General features: G+C 47.9%; 8 protein-coding genes across 8 annotated transcripts; 4 read left to right on the top strand and 4 right to left on the bottom strand.

Annotated features, from left to right (window-relative positions):
• Positions 1-597: 597 nt before the first annotated feature.
• On the top strand, positions 598-3,679 carry I303_105991 (uncharacterized protein; the record flags this gene model as incomplete). Its single annotated transcript, XM_018409300.1, has 7 exons — positions 598-1,276; positions 1,397-1,514; positions 1,635-2,415; positions 2,498-2,565; positions 2,685-2,903; positions 3,003-3,156; positions 3,263-3,679. The coding sequence occupies 7 exons, from the start codon at positions 598-600 to the stop codon at positions 3,677-3,679; spliced, it is 2,436 nt and encodes an 811-aa protein (XP_018261573.1).
• A 412-nt stretch (positions 3,680-4,091) lies between these two features.
• On the bottom strand, positions 4,092-6,188 carry I303_105990 (uncharacterized protein; the record flags this gene model as incomplete). The annotated part of the gene is made up of 4 exons (XM_018409299.1): positions 4,092-5,432; positions 5,521-5,907; positions 5,988-6,053; positions 6,123-6,188. 4 exons carry the CDS (start codon positions 6,186-6,188, stop codon positions 4,092-4,094), a joined length of 1,860 nt encoding a protein of 619 aa, XP_018261572.1.
• A 315-nt stretch (positions 6,189-6,503) lies between these two features.
• Positions 6,504-8,386, top strand: I303_105989 (phosphatidylserine decarboxylase; the record flags this gene model as incomplete). Its single annotated transcript, XM_018409298.1, has 4 exons — positions 6,504-6,711; positions 6,854-7,038; positions 7,124-7,354; positions 7,451-8,386. The coding sequence occupies 4 exons, from the start codon at positions 6,504-6,506 to the stop codon at positions 8,384-8,386; spliced, it is 1,560 nt and encodes a 519-aa protein (XP_018261571.1).
• A 383-nt stretch (positions 8,387-8,769) lies between these two features.
• I303_105988 (uncharacterized protein) lies at positions 8,770-10,574 on the bottom strand (the record flags this gene model as incomplete). Its single annotated transcript, XM_018409297.1, has 7 exons — positions 8,770-8,886; positions 9,049-9,375; positions 9,582-9,777; positions 9,868-9,969; positions 10,046-10,152; positions 10,254-10,365; positions 10,495-10,574. 7 exons carry the CDS (start codon positions 10,572-10,574, stop codon positions 8,770-8,772), a joined length of 1,041 nt encoding a protein of 346 aa, XP_018261570.1.
• Positions 10,575-10,952: 378 nt separating this feature from the next.
• I303_105987 (uncharacterized protein) lies at positions 10,953-12,289 on the top strand (the record flags this gene model as incomplete). Its single annotated transcript, XM_018409296.2, has 3 exons — positions 10,953-11,295; positions 11,441-12,021; positions 12,227-12,289. 3 exons carry the CDS (start codon positions 10,953-10,955, stop codon positions 12,287-12,289), a joined length of 987 nt encoding a protein of 328 aa, XP_018261569.2.
• Positions 12,290-12,562: 273 nt separating this feature from the next.
• I303_105986 (uncharacterized protein) lies at positions 12,563-15,856 on the bottom strand (the record flags this gene model as incomplete). Its single annotated transcript, XM_018409295.1, has 15 exons — positions 12,563-12,583; positions 12,674-12,736; positions 12,810-12,912; positions 13,073-13,344; positions 13,424-13,436; positions 13,505-14,082; positions 14,148-14,515; positions 14,606-14,791; positions 14,845-15,020; positions 15,116-15,208; positions 15,281-15,409; positions 15,466-15,485; positions 15,560-15,636; positions 15,715-15,757; positions 15,818-15,856. 15 exons carry the CDS (start codon positions 15,854-15,856, stop codon positions 12,563-12,565), a joined length of 2,181 nt encoding a protein of 726 aa, XP_018261568.1.
• Positions 15,857-16,164: 308 nt separating this feature from the next.
• Positions 16,165-18,629, top strand: I303_105985 (uncharacterized protein; the record flags this gene model as incomplete). The annotated part of the gene is made up of 7 exons (XM_018409294.1): positions 16,165-16,197; positions 16,251-16,359; positions 16,420-16,466; positions 16,536-16,670; positions 16,747-17,412; positions 17,491-18,224; positions 18,410-18,629. The coding sequence occupies 7 exons, from the start codon at positions 16,165-16,167 to the stop codon at positions 18,627-18,629; spliced, it is 1,944 nt and encodes a 647-aa protein (XP_018261567.1).
• Positions 18,630-19,130: 501 nt separating this feature from the next.
• I303_105984 (uncharacterized protein) lies at positions 19,131-20,070 on the bottom strand (the record flags this gene model as incomplete). The annotated part of the gene is made up of 4 exons (XM_018409293.1): positions 19,131-19,198; positions 19,319-19,424; positions 19,608-19,773; positions 19,901-20,070. 4 exons carry the CDS (start codon positions 20,068-20,070, stop codon positions 19,131-19,133), a joined length of 510 nt encoding a protein of 169 aa, XP_018261566.1.
• Positions 20,071-20,218: the final 148 nt, after the last annotated feature.

The raw sequence follows: 20,218 nt of genomic DNA, 5'->3' as shown, positions 1-20,218 counted from the left end.
TGAAGCGATGAAGCCAAGTCCTCAGTCTGTCTGACTCGATCTCCGAAGCTGAAAACATTGGGCAAATAGGACTACGTTCAGCCACGATGTGGGGTAGAGGGTAAGGGCAAGGGTCCTTTGACTCGCTTGCTTCGTCTTTGTGGTAAAGTGGCAAGGAAGCCTCGTGTAAGACTAATGTTCCCTCACTAATTTTGTATGATGATACTGCTTTAGTAAGCAACTAAGTTGATAAAGAGACGACGTAAACACTTTTTTCTTCTCGTTTCGGGTCAAGGTTACCAATATGGATATGATTCCCATGGAATTGATCAGCATCAGCATCAGCATCAGCATCAGCTTCGGAACTAGCTCGGCCATGTATATATGTGTATGTAAATGTTCATGTCAATTTGTTGCATCCTCCTCAAAACGTCATTCCATTCTTTGTGCATCATCAAAATTTCTGTATATATATATAATATCTTTAATTCCAATGATCTATTGACTTTCCCCACTGCTGCTTCAAGTTATTAAATAGCTGTCATATCATTGAACACACCATATTCCAAGCAAGCACAAGTATCTCGCACTCGCACTCACAACCTTCAGAAATCCGAAATGATGACAACGAAGAAACGCCGGAACTTGCCCGTCACGACTTTCTTGATTTCCTCGGTCTTCCTCTCCATCGTCCTTCCTGCTTTAGCTGGACCTGCTGGGTCCTATGCATCCCCTCGAGCACTGATAGCCAGACATGAAGATGATGGAGAGCACGATGATGCTCACATACATATGGATATGGACATGGACATGTTGGGTGAAGACCAAAATCTGTCAATTGAAAGTGAAATTGAAAATGTAAACGAGCATACGCATCCAACTGGAATTGCCGCCGCCGCCGACGCTTATCACGAAATAATAGATAGTATCAATACATCCGCGACTTCCGCAATATCAACATCGACATCAACAGCGACTTCAGGTTCGCACTCGGACAAGCATCATCATGATCATGCAGCCAAACCCTTATCAAGCCCAAAATCAAGTTCTGGACACGATCACAACCACGGATCCCACACACCTGCTAAAGTCAAACTGGACGACCAAGCCATACATGCTTTACACTATTTCCCACCGACTTACCTCGATGTAGATTTCAAGCTGGATAACGATTCTGCTATTTTCGGAGAAGAATTCGACGAGCACTGGGATGTAGGAGCGCTGGAATCGCATAAGGGATTGAAAGCTTTGCATGCGTTGTTGTATTACGGCGCATATTTTGGATTGTTACCTATTTGTGAGTTCGGTGGCAAATGTCCATTGGCACAATCAGGGAAAAGGGCCTGATAGATAGAGATTAGACAGCTGACTAGGACTATTTTGTTTTATCGTTTTACGCAATCCAACATATATATAGCCCTGGCGCTGAGAGCTGCGGATCACCCATCGCATTATCTCGCTAATGTCGTCTTCCTCGTCACTGCTTTACTGGGCTGGCTGGCGGGAAAGGCGTACAAAGCGGCTCAGGAGAACAGGTGAGTTTCCCCAGTCGTTCCCTCTGGCAATTCCTCTACACTTGTTCACACCACCTCGAGCTCCCCTCTGGAAAGTTGTGGGAGCCACATATATGCTGAGGCGTCGTTTGGGGTTGATAGGTATGACGGCGCCGTGCATGAGTCCTTCGCCACTCTCCTGCTTCTGGTTTCGATCGGCCTGACAATCATCGATTCGCTGGAGGTCGTCAAGAGAGCTATAACTTTCTCCAAGAAATCTCATGACAAGTCTTGGTCAGCTTTCGTTCGCGAAGTTTTATCTTCTGAGAAGGCCGATGAAGAAGATGAAACATGGCCTATGAATAGGTACGAGATGATTGGCTTGGTAGATGAAGAACACGATGACGAGAATCAAGTGGTCTTCGCTCTGGGTGACGACGAAGATGGAGATGAAAATGAACATGAACAGGAGGATGAGGAGAGACACCGACACATGCACGGGGAACCTGACGAGATTGAAAATCTTCCGCATTACAACCAAGAAAGGGGTGGTAGAAAGCCACGAAGACCTTCGTTATTGATTAGACAATGGACACCACCCTCAAGAAACTCTACTGGCTCCGAAGGCACCTTACATGATACCCCAGGCACCTCTTCGTCCAATAATTCGTTCACCCACAAGTCGCAGAACAACAAGGTGGGCGCTTACGACGCTCATCCCCATGAAAATCAGCAACAAGGGCAAGGACAAGGACAAGGTCGAGAGCACGAACATGGCGAGGGAGTGAGACAGGGACATGAAGAAGATCATGTAGAGCCTATTTGGTCGAGGCAGAGATCGAAGGGATGGAAGAGGGCCACCGAGATCCTCTTGACTGTGATCAGGAGGAGTCAAGTGGTCTTTGCATATGTGGTTTTCCTGACTGAGTTCACAGAGTATACCGTGAGTAGCTTGGCTCACATCGCATCATCGTGTTCTGCAAAATCAGGATCTACACTGAACGCCCACAACCTTTGGTTTATAGGGCATGTGCAGAGCTGGCTTGATCAATTCTTGCGCCGCTCATTATATCAAGGGATCCATCTTCTTCTGGTGAGTTCGCTCAGAATGCTCTGACTCCCTCTCGATCCCTAATTTCCATTCTTGCCTTGTTTACAGCTGTGGAAATGCGTCAGTAGACCGGGGAACGAGCTTACCAATCACTCATTTAGGTATGGTGTCCTCACTTTCGGTCGATATCTCGGGGCATATGCCGACCTGGGATGGGCATGGAACAAACGACCTGGCGGAACAGGCATCTCAGCTGAGATGGTCGAGTGTGCGGTCATCTTCACGTATGGAGTCACCAACACCTGGATGGAGAGATTTGGGTCGAGTCCCAGTGATCCGTATACCGTCAAGCAAGTACAACATATCTCAATCGCTGTCATGTGAGTCCTGATCATATGGAGCATCTTCTTGTAACTCTCCACCAGTCGACTTGTAACATGTAACAGAGTATGAGCTGACAAGTGTACCTTCGGATGCAGGTTCTGGTTCGCCGGTCTCTCGGGCATGTTACTAGAGTCGAGATGGGTGCGAAAAGTCATGGGATCGTTCATCTCTGGTGGCAGGCGGGACGTACATGAGCCGCCCACATACGCTTTTAGCTATAACCCTCTACCTGCTTTGGTCATCGGCGTCGTGAGTCTGAGTCTGTCTAATCGTGTTTTCTCCACATTGAAATTCGTAGTCGCTCCTTGGTAAATTCGACTGACCTGGATGATTGCGATCGATCGTCTTTATCTAGACCGGATTAGCGATGGCAGCCCATCATCAAGAATACGTCTTCCAAGTGCAGATTCATTCCCTGTGGGGAACCCTTCTGGCGGGAGGATCATTATTCAGATTCCTGACTTATTTCTTCCTGTTTTTGAGACCGCCGGTAGAATCGACTTTACCGTCCAGACCGCCGACGGAGATCTTGACTTCCTTCGGGTACGCGGCGGGCGGGATCGTGTTTATGCTGAGCAACGAGGAGATTGCTTGGGCAGCGATGAGAGCGGGATGGGACGATATGATGGCGTTCTTGAATTTCACGATCGCCTTGACGTGCGCGGTGTTTTGTTGGGGGGTGATTGTTATGGCAATTAAGGGATGGGCGGGGATGAGGATGATTAGGAGTAGGAGTAGGAGTAAAAGGAATAATCTCAGGACTTTTGCTTGATCAAGGTTGACATTATGATCGCATTCGCCATCGCCATCGTATCAGGCAAGCCGTCGCGAGTTGAAGGAAAATATAGTATAATGATATAATACGAAACACTCTGCTTTATGATAGTGTCCAGCGTCTCGATTGAGATCAATTTCTCTAATTATCACCTTATAATTTCTGATGTTCATAAATACTTTATAATACGTACCATGGATTCAAATCATCAAATTGGATTGGATCATTGCAGTAGCGTTGACATAGAACAAAGATGCGATTATTGAGCTTGATGCATATGCATGATGCTCGTATAATTGATCCCTCAGCGTTGATACGATACATATACGTATATATACACATACTGCGCGGTACAACAAACATAAGGCCCAGCTACTCAGCTCAACAGGGAAACAGGGAAACACATTTGTCAGTCTGAAATTTCGATGATTTCAGGTCGGACATTCTCCTTCTGAGAATCCTGTAACGAGCTAGATGAAGACGTGGACCCTGTACCGAAGGTATTACTCTTACTCTTGCTCTTGCTCAGATCCAAAGCTCGGCTTTGAGATGAAGACGTTTTGGATTTGGACTGCGACTGGGACTGGGATTTTCGATTACTGAGGTATTCGACCTCGTCCAATTGTTTTAAGAAGCTCTCGTCCACCTGGAAACTATCTTCATCCCCTTGCTGGGTTTTGTCATCTGTATTTATATCTTCGTCGGGATCGACATATCTTTTCCTGACGGAAGTGGATGTGGGCTTTCCTTTTCCTTTTCCTTTTACTCGACCTGCACCTGCACCTTCCCCCTCTCCTCTACTATCAGTGCTGGAGGGGCGATCGTGTGTTTGATGCGCTGTCGAGGAAGCAGAGGTGATATGGTCGATTTGTCGGATCATACTTTCATTGAGAATCATAAAATCGTCATCTTCGTCATCTTCGTCATCTTCGTCGTCATCGTGACTTCCTACGAGCTTCTGATGCTGATGACGATAATTGACTGCACTGTGATCGTATGGCGTTTGTCGGGGAGCACTCTGATCCATCGCACTTCGGGAAGTGTATGATCCAGACGCACGAGCTTCTACCTCGTCTATCTGCCTGATGAAACTCTCATCGACGTCTACGTCGTCATCAAACTCCTCCTCGTCTTCATCTTGATCTTGAACCTCATCGTCTTCCAGACCGATCATGTCGATCTCGGCAGAATTGAGTCTATCGTTCGGGATATCGCGGTACAATTGTTGGACATTCGCCGTAGCTTTCTGCGCGGCTGCTCTGGATTTCCTAGATTTCGATATTGGTTCGGGTACATCATCAACCTCTTCATCATTGTCATGGACGACATTGGCTTTCTGTCTTTTGCGAGAGTTCGACGTGCTCACAACGCCTGAGGCCCCGATGGCTTTGGGCTTGACTATCGGTGGATCAGGATTGGGATTGAAATAGTGGGATGAGCGAGATGGGCCCGCTTCGGCGTTGGAAATGATTTGAGGTACGGGTAAATGTTGGACAGTAGAGATTTGTGATTTCTTGATGCTGGCCTTGGGTGTTGGACGGACTGCAGGAGGTGGCTTGATACTTCGTTGTCCTTGCGCGGGGACATTAGCTGGCCCATCTTCTGATTTACCCATGCGTCTATTGAGGTCTTTCATGAATTCTTCCTTCTGAACTTGTTCCAGGTGCTCGATTGAACTCTCGATGACTTGGGTATTTTGTGGAGTGAGAAGCAGAGTATCTCTCAAGCATCGTACATTTGTGCAGACCACCTACAGTCGTCATGATCTTCCAGGATCAGCTTTGCCGCCTGTATGTTCTGCCTTTCGAAGTGAAGCAGCTTGGTGATGACATACTCACCTTGCACCCCAGAGAGGTTTGACCAAGTACTAACTCGTTGATCCGCTTATACTCCATAGCTCTGATGATTGACCTGCCATCGCTGAGCTCGAGCTTGAGCATACTTCGGGGATAGGGAGGCACTTTTCCCTCTTCGATCTCTTCCCCCTCGCCAGCATTTTCATCCTCGTCCTCCATCCTCCGGATCAGACTCTGTCCCGAAAGCACTTCCGAACGCTGTTCCATTGTATGCTTGATTTGGAAGGCCGAGTGGCCGATCTCGGATATATGGTGGATCTGCAATATCGTCGGTCGTGGGAATAAGTTCTTCTGATGCAGTTCGCCTGGGGGAAATGTGCGGGACGGCAGAGTCGATTGGGCAAGATCAGAGTAGAGGAATTGGGTATGCTATCCAGACAAGATAGATGAGTCTTCTTTTTCACCTCATACTTGATCTTGAAAACGTGACTGGATACAGCAAAGCTCACGACTGTGTCCACTGTGGCTTCTTGCCCTGCTTCTATGAGCGCCTGCGTACATTCTCGGACCCATGCCTGCCGTGCATTGTCAAGAATGTCAGTTGCGGAATCCGTCATAGAGAACACAAGTCTGGTTGGACTCACCGGATCGACCTCGGGAACCGGATATGTCCGTTTGAGGTACGAAACGATAGGTTGTATGTCCATCATATCGATTTCGCCCTCTCTCGCGGCTATGTCAAAGCTTTGTAGTGCTCATCGTCATCGAAGACCTGTCCAGTCAAGAAGGAAGTTCAAAAGTCTGACGCGCTTTTGAGAAAGTTGCGATTGGGATGTCATGTTCTCAGTTGACGTAATGGCGATTTGGGCGCAGGCGCGTTGAGCACGGACCCCTCCGCCCCACCCCAGGCCGAAGAAAAAGATCATCATCTCGTACACCTTGCAAGAGCGTCATTCATCTTTCATCTTTCGTCTTTCGACTCTGCATTCCACATTTACAAGCTGCCTATATCTACCATACCCAGCATGATCATCCGCCACTCAAGTAGAGCCCTGGTCCAATCAGCTATACCTCTTCGATTCGCTCGCCTTTCCCCAGCCCGTCCCCCTCGTTCACGTGCAATCGCGCCTCTGACATCTGCCCGATGGAACTCTAATACACCCAAAAGGCCGTTCACACCTCGCGAAGTCAAAGAGAGTGAGGGATCGTCGAGCAAGGGGAAACCGTTGAACGGTGAGTCTTCCGAAGCCGCTGATTCACATGAGGTCATTCTGCGTATGCTCAATCTTGGAATCTCCTCGATTCTTCACCTTCACCTTCACCTTCGCGTATGACGTGTTGTGTTGTGTTGCGTTCCGTTTCGTTCGGGAAATAGAGAAAGTAGCTCAAGCTTGGTCTACGCCCACTCGATGGTATCCTATTCCTATCGCACTCGGCGCATTGGTCTTGCTAGCTGTACAATATCGGAAATCTACAAGAGACGATATAGAGGTCGAGTCGCAAGGCGAAGGTGGGGCCGTGGTCAAGAAGGGAGGTAAGAGAGTCGATGGACCCTGGCAAGTAAGTGGTCTCGCCGCTGCCGCCATCCTCATCCTTAATCTCAAACTCCATGGGGAAGAGAATGGTATCTGATACTGGATTTTAGGTTCGAGTGTTAGGTGCACTTCCGCTCCGATCGTTGTCGCAATTATGGGGGTACCTCAACGGCCTTGTCTTGCCGGTATGGTTCCGACCTTTCGGATTCAAGTTGTACGCTACGATATTTGGATGTAATCTGGACGAAGTACCGAAAGATCTGAAAGAATACGAGAGTTTAGGGGATTTCTTCTATAGGGAGATGAAAGAAGGTCAAAGACCCATATCCGATGCTCCTATGGTGTGTGACCAATTCCCATTCCATATGCTCTTCCCTGCAGCTGCTCGCCTGTGCTTAGCGTAGTGACTCAGCTGATACCCTGGTGAATGAGCACAGGTCTCGCCAGCAGACGGACGAGTGTTACATTTCGGTGAAATCGTAGGATCCAGGGTCGAGCAAGTCAAGGGAATAACCTATTCGCTCGAAGCCTTGCTTGGGTCTGAGTCCAGCATACATGGAGATACTCAGTCAATCACCAACAAGGGCGAAGTAGTCGACGAAAAACATTTCGCCAACATCAACGATATCTCTTACTCCCTTTCTTCGCTACTAGGCCGCGACTCTGGATCTGGCGAGACGAAGTCATACGAGGACGCCTCATTACCCCAGACAAGCGATAGAGAAGCCGATGCGTCTCATCCGGAGAAAGGTCCAGAACGGACTATCCACGATGGGAAAGTTGCCAAAGTGTTGGGCAAGTTAGCTTGGTTCGGAAATAAGACGTCCTCCAAGAGCGAGTTGCCTAAAATCACAACGCCAGAGAACAAGTTGTATTTCATGGTCGTCTACCTCGCGCCCGGGGATTATCACCGATTCCATTCGCCGACAACTTGGATCGTGGAGCGTCGAAGGCATTTCACGGGGGATCTTTTCTCAGTTTCTCCCTACATTGCTAATAGGATGAAAGATCTATTTGTGCTGAATGAACGAGTGGCCTTACTCGGACGCTGGAAATACGGATTCTACTCGATGGTACCTGTAGGAGCTACGAATGTGGGATCGATAAGGATCAACTTCGATGAAGCCCTCCGAACGAACACGAGGAAGATCACTCATCCCCCGCACACGTATGCGGAAGCGGTATACTCGTCGGCGAGCTCGGTGGTAAATGGCCAGCCGCTCTTGACGGGGGAAGAGATGGGAGGGTTCAAGCTTGGAAGTACGATAGTGATGGTCTTTGAGGCGCCGAAGAACTTCAAGTTCGAGGTGGAGGCTGGACAGAAGGTCAAGATGGGTCAAACCCTCGGTAAATTGGAAGGAGAAGACGAGTAATGCACTGCTTAATGACTCAGATCAAATCCGTGCTTTGCTAAGGACCGGTCGGGGCGTGGGCGAGAACAACGGGATAAAGGAAGAACAGGGAATATCTCGGTGGAAGGCCACATTGAAGGTCCAAGTATAAAAGGGAGAACAGCGTAGGAAATCGTGACAGTGAAGTGAAGATCAACAGAAAACGTTCAACACGATACTAAATGATACTTGTAGTATAGCAAATCCAGTCACTTCGCGCTCATAGAAGTAGAGATTATAGGCAATGTGCCTCGCGATATCCAACACTCAACATGTATCTATTACACAGGGAACAGTCTGCATGTCATCAGAAGTGACACTACAGTCTTTCGTGGTTCCCCGCACTGTCTACTACACTCCAACGCCTATATCTTCAGTGCTTGAGGCGGTAAATTCAATTTACACAATCTAGCGATCATCGCACCTAGCTGTACGAGGGTTCCGACTCCTTCCAAGATACGCATGTGCGTCCAGCCGATCTCCTATAGGTATCCAATTACTATATTAGCCATGTTCAACATTCACACTCATATCTCATGGTTAAGGCTTCTCCGTTTTTGAGAGAGGGGGGGTGGAGTAAATACAATTCCGAAATCTCGATTTTCAATGTTCGAAGAAAATCTCGAACCCAGACTCAGACTCACTCGGATAAATTCCAATTTCAGATACTCCTGCAGCTCATCCATAGTCTTCACCACCCTGAATATACTAACCACAATATCTACTGCGGAATACCCTTTGTCCCACAGGTCATTTATGCGGGCCAAAGCTTCGTCGACTTGGCCGTTCTGGCAATCCTTCATCATCTGCTTGATCACTATCGGATGCGGCTGATCGCAAATCTTGAAGACGTTATCTTGAGAGACAAAGCCGAAGCCACTGAAGGTGGATTGTAAGTTGTTGATTGCTTGACGCATATCTCCCTCGGCGGTGAATATCAGAGCTGCTAAACCTTGATCATTGTATTTGACCTATTCCGATGTGACATGAAGTACGCAATTTGATTGATTGAAAATTGATCAGCATAGTCTCCTCCCGACTGATTCAGCTGCGACTGCCTCGATATAAATATGAAAATTCAGGTGTGAAGGTGAACGGAAGGTTGAATAGACTGTACCAGGAGTAAGAATGAGAAGGGGAACGAAGGGATAGAAGCGAGAGGAAAACCGAAGCTCACATCTTCCATCTGACAGATCTCTTTCAACCGCTTCAACACCTCCGCATCTCGTAGTTTGGAATATCGCAGGATCGCACAACGCGATTGGATGGGTTCGATGATCTTGTTGGACATGTTGCATGCCAAGGCGAATCGAGTGGTGTTGGAGTATATCTCCATTGTTCGTCGTAACGCTTGTTGAGCTCCTGCTGTCATTCTACACCCCACACGGTCAGTGTTTTCAATCAGATAAGCTTGCTCTTTGATGCAATGAAATGAAGCGATGATAGCCAGAAGATCAACTTACGAATCCGCTTCGTCTAGAATAATGATCTTATGTCGTCCAGCAGGAAGAGTCACTTTTCGCTGGGCAAACGATTTTATCTTGTTTCGAACTACGTCTATACCCCTGTAAAGTAGCGGTTGGTTTTGGGTCAGCAGGTTGTCATTCTGGTTCGTAATGATTGGAGGTCTGAGATACATACCTCTCATCAGAAGCGTTAAGCTCTAATACACCTTCTTTGTACGCATCGCCCAGTAAGGCATGTGCTAGACAGTGTATCGATGTGGTTTTACCTATACCTGGCATACCCTGTTCACAAATTCGGTGTCAGTTCTTTGCTCACCGCTCACCAATGACCATCGAGAGCGAGAGCAAGAGTATGGGAATTGGCGAGGATGAGAGTCACTTACAGAAATGATGATATGTGGGACGTTCCCATCTTCAGCTATGACTTTCAGCCTTTCTACCGTCTCTGAATTCCCGACGATATCTTCTAGTAAGACAGGACGGTATTTCTCGACCCTATCGTAATCAGGTATCAGGTTTCAGTCATACTCTTCTCAGTCACGGAACTACTGCTTTGAAGGCATGGAACTTCGAGTGCTGGTCCAAGGGGAGAGCGTCCCGGATGATTGAGGATATATCACTCACCATGGCATCTCATATCCCTCTGCGTCGGTGTGTTTGGCAGTCGCTGAGACTGCCTCCTTCCCTTTTGAGGAGGATGCCATTTTGGGTGTATATATATGGGGTGACTCGAATTCGCCTAGCAGTTGTGGGAAGATGAATAGCCGTTCACCAATGTATCTGATGCTGATGAGTTGAGCCTATTCAAGGACATAATTGTATAAACGTATGAACATCTGAACATTGCTTTTGATGCTTCGATCGGACGTGACTGACTGTACTTTTGGCACGCGTACCAGTAATGATGAAATGATGGGATGAGCGGGATCAAATTCTACTCGGATCGCTCTGCCATCATTTCGTCACTCTTGTCGAGAATCACTCCCTCTCTCTCTCTCTCTCTGTGCATTCATTTTGAAAGTGTCCCTCTTGCCATCTCCTCAAAAACAACACATCGTCAAGGTTAACACTTGAAGCCCGACATGTCGTCCTCTGCATCAATCTCGAAGAAAGCTACAGTAGAAGAAGCAGAACAATCTCCCTCGCCTCCACCTGCTTCGCCCGCCAAATTACCTGAATCGACTGACGAAGGCGGCAACGGAAAGTCAGGGGTCATTGATGAACCTATAGATAGTTTGGGCAATGACGACGAAAAGGAGCAAGAGGAAGAGGAAGAGGAAGAATGGGATCCATCTAGCGAGAGATTACCTGGTCAAACCACTTCCAAGGGGGGAAAGGGGAAAAACAAAGATGATGGAAAAGAGGAGATAGATGCGGGTGGAGAGGGTCAACCTTGGCAAGCTGTTTGGGCAGAACAGCAGAATGGTGAGTACCCGTATCGTATCGAATCCATTGCATTGAATGTATTGAATTGAACATGTTTTATTAACGATGTTGGAGCTGATCTGATCTTGGTCTTTCTGTTTGTTGCATTCTTGATGGTTGATGAACCAACTGAACAACTGAACAGCTTGGTATTTCTGGAATACTAAGACGGGCGAAGTCTCATGGACGAACCCCTTGGCCGAGTCTGGTTCCGATCCTACATCATCAGCGGATCAATCACTTCAACCGCCTTTACCGAGTGGTATTAGTACTGTCCAATTTCAACCTCCTTTACCGTCCACTTCAGCATTTCCATCTTCAGCTTCAGCTTCAGCTTCGAATCAAGGACAAATCCACGCTCAAGAACATGGACATGGATATGGGTTTGCATTTGGAAGCTACGATGCCGACGGTCAACCAGAGATAGACGAAGGCTTAGCCCATCTATTCGGTGGTGGTTCCGGGTCCAGTACAAGCGGCATGGGCGATGGGGGTATGGGCATCCATCAACAAGCTTCGTTCAATGCTCGAACAGGTAAATTCCAGGCGAATGCAGGAGTGTACAACCCGGGATACCTGGACGAGTACAACAGGTCGAAAAGGATGAATAATTATTATTTCGACGTGGATCAGTGGGAGAAACAAAAGGCCGAAGAGAATAATAAAAGGAAGAGAATGGAAGAGGAAGGTAAAGTACCCGAGAGGAAGGTGACTAAGAAAGATATCGTGAGTCGAATCAGTCCATTGGATCAGGTCCAGCCTAGCCTAGTCAACCACCTAGCATCACATAATTGTCTCAACGCCTACGCCCACGCCCACGTGGACGCAGTACAATACGACTTAGGACCCAATTTCCTCTCACCCCACCCGAAGAAAAGAATAGCTGAAGAGAGATGAGCTGATCCTGCACTGTCTCTTCCCCTGCTCGTAGGAACGCTTCAAGAAGAAGAATCAAGAGAGGAAACAGAGGAGTCAAGCTTGGTTGAGGGAGTGAACCTACTCGGTATATCGCACTATACAGCCTCAATTGCAAACTGCCTGCATAACTATCCGAATAATGGATTGCTTCGTTCGATTAACCCCACTCAAGGCGTTTCGCATGTGCTCAAGCACCAGTACATATTGGAGTTCTGGCATTTCTTCGAGCACTTCGATGCATTTTTCGAATAAGAAGCATGCTTGAAGGTGCTTGTAATGAAGAGCACGTCATTTGTATTTCATTGCATTTCGTTTCTATCTTGATAATGATGCATGCTATGCACAAGTCTTAGAATTCGGACCCTTCCACCTACAACACGATTCAAGTATCAACAACGATAAAATCCCCTCGTCACAAGACGACGAGAAAGAAATGAGGCAGGCTCATACTCAGACTCACGTTGAATGTAGCTCCGTACTTCATATACCCTTGCATGATCTCGAAAATACCTACAGGGAGGTTCTAGGAACACTCGACGAAGGATGCTCAGTGTTTATTCGCAGATCTTCGCAGTGACGGAAGGAACAGAACTTACCATACTCAGCAAGGTATACTGTATTTTGGCGTGGCCATGTATCAGACCCAATTTGAAGAGGTAATGAGCTATCATCGAAGGGTACGCCGCGTCCATGTACCATCTGCAATCAATCCACAGTATTAGCTGAATGTACTCTTGGTTCTGACGAGTCCGTGTTTCCCCGCTTCTGCTTCGATTTCACTCTTGTCTAATCTGCAAGCACAAGTCCGCTGCGTTTGATACGCCGCGCCGCACCGCACCGCAATTTCACATAGACTCACCGATGATGATACGTTGTCAACCTGATCGCAGCATTCAGCGTCCTCTGCAGATCTCCCTCCGTAGCATACATCTCCAAAAGCTTGATCAGAGCCTTCGCCGAGAACTTGCTATCCAGACACCGCTGGAAAGCGTCTTTCGCCTCTTCTTTGTGATGTAATCTCAGCGCCAGCTCTCCTAGGATCTCCCATTCTGTACCCGTCTTCCGGTAAGACATATGCTGAGTCTTGAAATGTGATATTTCCGCTCGCCAAATCGTGTACACCCTCAGATCCTTCATCACATCAGGAAGCAAGCGGGTCAATAAGTCAGCTATACTAGTCTCATGTGCATCCCTTTTTCTCTCAGCTTACCTCGTACAGCACCCTACAAGCACACATCAGCGTTGTGACCTTTGATGACCTGAGTCGGTAGGATTGTCGAGCTCGACTCACAAGAACAGGTTGTCCAACCACCTCTCACATAATCGCTTATTAGCGAAAGCGGAAGGAGCGTCCCCTTGTCCGTCCCCGCCCTCGTCCCCATTGTCTCCGTCTGCCGCACTGGAATTTTCAGAGGGATCATCGGCTTTCATCCCTATCGGACTATTTGGCTCATGGTCGTTGATCTGAGCCGTCTCAGGTTTCTCTAGTACCGTATCCATCTGAACACTCTCTTTCTTCTGATGATGTTGATGCGTATTAGCTCCGTTGGGCGTACGGGTCGACTCCGTCGATATCCTTATCGTCGGTATGTCCGATACCGCCGTATTGGGTACGCTATCGTCTCCTCCATTCGATGTCGAACCCCTTATACCGGTCGTAGAAGCGTTCTCCTCCGCGAAGCCATTCAACTCTACGGAAGCTGATGTTTTGTGTAATCTGTACTCTTCCTCCATGACGAACACTTGTGATCGAGTTTTGAGCAGTTCGTCCCATCCTATCTTGGATACTAATAAAGTCAAGAGCGAATACGCCTTGGCAAACGTCCCTCGTAATCCAGGAGCAGGTAATCGTATCAGTGCTACGTCGGCCTGGATCCCACAAGTATTAGCCGCTGACCCGATTGGGCAAAACATCGAGGACGATATTGACACACCTCATTATCCCTTGCCGACTCCTCATCCAGTATGCCACTTTCCCCGATGAACTTCTTGACTGGGAGATGCGTCTTCAGCGGCGTGGGCATACGATGCAGGTCCCTCTCGTTGAATGTGAACATTGGACAGGAATTCAACGTCAACAAAGCTTGATCGAATTGGCCGAGCTCTATGTACGTTTCTGTGAGTTTTGCCCAGGTGACAAACTCGGATGGCGCGGAGTTGACTGCTTGTTGGGCTACTTGTTGCGCCCATTCTGGTTTGCCTTTCGACAGCAAGAAATCGCATTGGGTATGTAAGATGGGATAAGATTGAGGGTTTGCCGAGAGCGCCGAATGCATTATCTTGACTGCTTTGATCTCTTCGTCTGGATGAAGGAGAATCATGTCAGTAACTTGGGAGCATGATGCAACATGCCTTGTTCATGCCGTAACGAGAGATGTGGGAGAGGACTCACTCATCCCGATATAGCTCCTGGCTAGTAAGGCAGCTACTTCAGGCTCATTCACCATCATCCGCTCAAATAAGTTGGCGGCGCGATCCAGCCTGAATGAATCTGCAAAGTATTTGATTACTGCCGATGTTAGGTGATTCGTCACGATGGTAGCTACTTGGATTTCAGGATCCGACCCAAGTTGCCATCCTGCATCGCCATAAGGTCAGCGCACGCTTCCATCAGCAATCTGTTTGACTGACCCTTGAAGAATAGAGCCTCTGCCGCTTTCAAAAACCTCCCCTCAGCTTCCGGTGTGGTTATAGGATCTAGCTTTCTGTATCCTGCCAGACGGTATGAAGCGTCGTCTGCATATCGAATCGCTCGAAGCAAGGCTGATAGATAGGTTTCTTGCCATAAGTCTGGTGTTGCAGCGTGTCTACGATATCAGACGGTCAGCCCCGGCTCCTTGCGGACATAGACTCGGTCCAAGCGAAGGTAATAACTTAAGGCAGAAGCTGGATATAGACTCACTTGTCACCCCTCAGATCTACCACATAAGCATCTACTCCACCAGGTATCTTGACGTCTACCCTCATGTCCACCCGCGAAAAGGCATTGAAACAGCTACAGCAGGGTGAGAATCAATTTCATCAGTTTCTTCGCTTGCCTAGATTCAGCTAGCTAGCTGAGGCGCACCAATATGTTCCACTCCTTACTTTCCAACCATTGCCTTTCCCGAACCAAGCCGTGTCTTCCTCAACTGAAAACTGGAGAGAATTTAGATAAGCAGCCAGGGAAGCCGATGATGAAGCTTCGACTCCGGAGCTATACTCGAACGCATGAGCGCTCTTGTCCGCGTGATGATTGATGTGATAGCTCACCAGTAATGGTAAGAGCCCAGCTGTTCAAGTGTCAGATCAGCTTCATCATTGAGACTGGGAGACGACCGGTGGTACTTGGAGTGGTCGGACTCACGTCTTTCTGGGCGGTTTTGGAACCGGACGACTTGATGACATGGCATAAATCGGGAGGACCAAGTTCACGGAATGTAGCTATCAAATGCCAGTCGGTTGCATGATAAGCACATTCCCCGGTATGGTCATGTATGCTCGGAGTGAAGAATGACATACCCAGAGTCTCTGTACGAGCTGTGACCGATTCTCCTATATTTGTCTGTCATTCAACATTAGCTATCATTCTCGCTGCGAGCCGCGAATAGTGGACATAAAGTACCTCGACAAATTCGGGAAGATCCTTGAATAGCTCGGACATGGTCTCCAACTCTCCAACCTTTACTGAACCGGGCTATTCGACTTGACGGGTCTCGTCGGGGGGCTGTGCCGATGAATTGTGAGCTGTCTACTAGAAAAGATTGACTGATTGATGATTTCGCTATTTGACAAATCATTGATGAAACACGTCCGTCGTAATAACATAAAGTCAATGCGCACGAGTAATATCAATGACGCGGCGGACAGCGCTCATCTCCAACGACTGCTTATATTCGCTTTGACTTTACCCTTCATCATCGCCCACAAGCACATGCATGTTCTCAAGTTGACAGTCAATGAGCAAATGCCATGTCAGCAGATATACCGAATGGTCATGCAGAGGTAAGCTACGTGCTCAGAAAGAATTGGCATCGAGCTTATATACGTGAATCCAGGATCAACCTCTCGAAACGCCCGGTGCGGGTCCGTCGCGATTACCCATCAAGCAGCCTCTGAAGCAAGAGATAGAGGATATAGACGAAGAGGAACAAGATAGACTATCCTGTGAGCTGGTCGCTCTCTAAGTTTGTTGAGTGAGCCGAGCTGATGATTTGGCCGGCATAGTCTTGAGTAAACAAGCTGATTATGTTCAACTTGAACAATCTGTCCAGGTAAGTAACTCATTCTGGACATGGTAAGAACCTGCTTAAGAATCTGAGCTGACCATGGTCTCGATATAGTCAAGTGACGAGCTGCTCTCGTCCTTGGCATCTTACCTATCCACGTTCCAGAATGATCTGTCGGCGGTGTCAGGTCAGATATCAGATTTACAAGGACGGAGTGCAGATATCGAGTCTCAGCTGAAAGGGAGAAAGGTTGGTCTATCCTGTCCCAACCTCTACTCATTATCACTCAGGATCTGTTGAAGTGACAGCTCATCCGTCCAAATAGACAATCATACCACCCCTCAATGCCCTGATAAGCGATATCACCCTTCCGCCCTCGCTGGTCCTCACTTTGCGCGATACACTCCCTGCTCAGAACCCCGACCTATGGCTGAACGCCATCATCGAGCTCGATTCGAAAATATCACTCATCTCCTCCCGATCGACCAAAGTCAAGGCCGTCAAAGAATTATCTCCCATCATCGAAGGTCTGAAAGTAAAAGCATTGAACGTGTTACCTCCTTTCTTACTATCTCTGATCAAACCCCTCAAATCAGCTTCTAAAGGTCTTTCGACGAACCTCGCCATCCTCCAGAACAGCCTGTTACTGAAATATCAGCCGTTCTACGCGTTCCTGTACAAGCACAATGGCAAGATAGCCAAGACTGTAGAACGGGGATACGTGAATGCCGCTAGATCGTACTACGAGACCGGTTACAGGCGATATGCTCGATCCCTGGGGTTGATCAGTGCGAAGAATGTGGAAAGAGCGGAATTGATAGGTTCTTTGTCTTCCATGGAAACGCCGGCAACGGTCATGAATGGCGGCTCTTCCAATACGAGTAAGAGGAGTGGTGGAGAGGAAGAGGAGAGGTTGAGGTTCAAAGACCTTGATATAGAGGACGAAGATGGCTCGGTTGTATTGGGTTATATGGCTGATGATAAGGATTTCGTGAGTAGCATGGAAGTCTGCTTCACTCAAGTGTCTACCGATATACATGAGCAAGACTGACGATTCGTGTGTGATCAGCGAGCACCTATTGAAGCGCTTTTCCGCTCGCTCGCTCTAGTATTGCTAGATAATGCTTCCTCGGAATTCACATTCATCGTTCGCTTCTTCGCTAAATCTCTCTCACCCTCTGCCTCTACCTCCTCTTCACGGCCCAACCCTCAATCCGTCAAATCACCAATCGAGACTCCCCTCGATTCACCCAACCCGTCATTCGTGGACCTCATGTCCGACGCCGGGAAGTCAACTACCACCAGTCGAAGGGGCGTTAACGAGATCAACGAGAACCTCAAAGAAGCAGAAAGGATATGGCATGAAGTATTCGATTCATCCCTGGAATACACCTCGGGATTCTTCGACTCAATGATCACCCCGCCAATCACCCCCACAGCACTTACTGGCGGGGCCGTACAATCGACACCGTCGGTGATTTCGTTATTGACCATGATTCGGCTCAATGATAATTTACTGGCTGTGTCGGATAATAGAGGGTGTTTGCCCCTGGTAGGATATCTGACAGGGTGGAAATTGAAATTGTGGCCTGTGTTCAGGAAAGAGATGGATAATCATATTGCGTCGCTCAAGACTCTGGCGGATAATCTAGAGGGTAAAAATATGTTGGCGAGTCTGAATTTCATGAAAGGCTCGTCGATCAAAGATAGTCAATTGAGGATTATTGCGAAGAAGTACGGCAGGATGTATAGTCAAGTGGTAGCGCTGAGTAATGAGGCGGAAGAAGTCATGATTTTCAGCAGGTGAGTGTGTGGTCTACTCATCCCACCCATATATATATCGATCTATCGATCTATCGTTATGTGTTGGCGTGACGCCGTCACGGCTTTTTGCCATTCAGGGCTCGGTGTGGTATAGCATGACTTTGTGATGCCTTAGCTGATCTTTGATCTATAATCCACATCATTTGATTTGGTCCCACTGGTAGTATGACAAGACTCCGTAACGAATTGATCAGAATCGTCAGTCACCAATCGTCCAAGATCAAGCAATCCAACGAACGGCATTCGTTCTTATCGTCGATATATGAGATCATCATGCACGAGCTAGTCAGTGGAGTGGGCCAGACGACACATCCGAAATTGCAGAGCGAGTTGTCGTTCTTCAGAACAAGGGAAGAAGAAGCTAGGAGGCGGATTACTGCTTAAAATGGAGCAATCAATGATTTGTACGATACGGTACGGATATTGTATTTAAGATGAAACATGACATGCGTGGTGGATGTGATGACGAGATGCATAACGAACAAAGACGTAACCGCACAGACAGACAGACAGACAGATGAACAGACAAGTAGGTCCTGGACGGAAGGATGAATGGACTACAATACGAGCTTGGTCCGGCTGGGAGATTCACGGGGATGCATTGATAGATATATGCTTCATGCTATATACAAAGATCCATCATCCATCATATCAACCATCACAAAGCAGCTTTCGCGCTTCACACAATTCATTTTCATTTAGTTTTCTCATGTATTCCATCGATCATCGAGAGTTCGCCCAAAATCAGTCATTTGTTTTCGGATGCCCATCTGGTTGGGCTTTTACTTCATTCCCTCTTCCCTCTTTTTCCTCCTCGTCTACAAGGCTTTGTGTGGGGTTTCCTTCGCCTTGTGCAACTTTTGCTGATCTCTCCTCCGAGACGATCTATTTCTCCTCGTCTTCATCTTCTTCGTCTTCCTCCTCGGCAGCTTCCTCGTCGTAATCACCGCCCTCTGCGATGCAAATCGAGTCAGCGAGTAGACCAGAGAGATTCACAAATACGTGTCGACCACAGGATACACGTTGTACATTGACATTGCATGTTGACCAGACGGGTTGCAAATCTGACTCACCCTCGTCGTCATCCGGTGATTCGGGAGCATCGACTTCTCCGTCGTCTTCGTCTTCGTCTTCCTCGGCAGCCTCAGGATCGAGATCGGCGTTTTTCCACGCTTCGGGCTGTATTGTCAGATTACAAGCGTGTCGTCAGCGTGTGTCTTCGATGTATATCTTGATCTTCATCTGCATCTGCATCGGACTTCGGACTTTGCGCGCGAGAAGAAGCAGGAAGTAGAGAGATGAAATGCTCCGGCTGGGCTGAAGGACAAGGTTCGTGTTTGACTAAATTACTCAATTACTCACATCAGCGTAGTTCACTTTGGTCCTGTTTCTCTTTCCAGTAACAATAGGAACATCGTCCTCGTCCTCGTCCTCATCTTCGTCTTCTTCTACTGCTTCAGGCTCGGCAGCGGGTTCTTCGGTGGATTTGCCTTTTCCTTTAGCATCGGCAGTCTCGTCGGTCTTAGCTCTGTACGCGGGAAGGAAAGGCAAGAGCCAAGCAAGAGAGTCAGTCAGCTTTATGCCTTCTATCGACAATGCATACGTGGAAGACCGTGTGTTTAGTATGGAGTATGGAGTATGGAAACAGCACCCACTTCTTGTCCTCTCCTTCGGCCTCAGGGGCATCCTCAGCTTTCCTCTTATCGCCTACGGACGCGGCGGCGGCAGCGGCAGCTTCAGTAGGGTTCTCGGTGGAGGATTCGACGGCTTTGGCTTCTTCGGCGCCGGGGGCGGTCTCGAGAGCTTTAACTTCTTGTTCAGACATCGTATAGTGGTCGCTTGGATTTGGTGGGATGTATAAACTGGTGTCGATTGTATGCTTGTATTGTAGATTGTTGAAAGAAGGAAGAAGTGAAGCGGGGATACATATACATTACGGATTGAGGGTATTTGAGTGGGCTGGTTTACCTGGG

Source organism: Kwoniella dejecticola, chromosome 7 (genome assembly GCF_000512565.2).
Source record: "Kwoniella dejecticola CBS 10117 chromosome 7, complete sequence".
Classification (NCBI taxonomy): Eukaryota; Fungi; Basidiomycota; class Tremellomycetes; order Tremellales; family Cryptococcaceae; genus Kwoniella; species Kwoniella dejecticola.
Note: the sequence above shows the minus strand (reverse complement) of the source record. Positions and strands in the feature narration are given on the sequence as shown.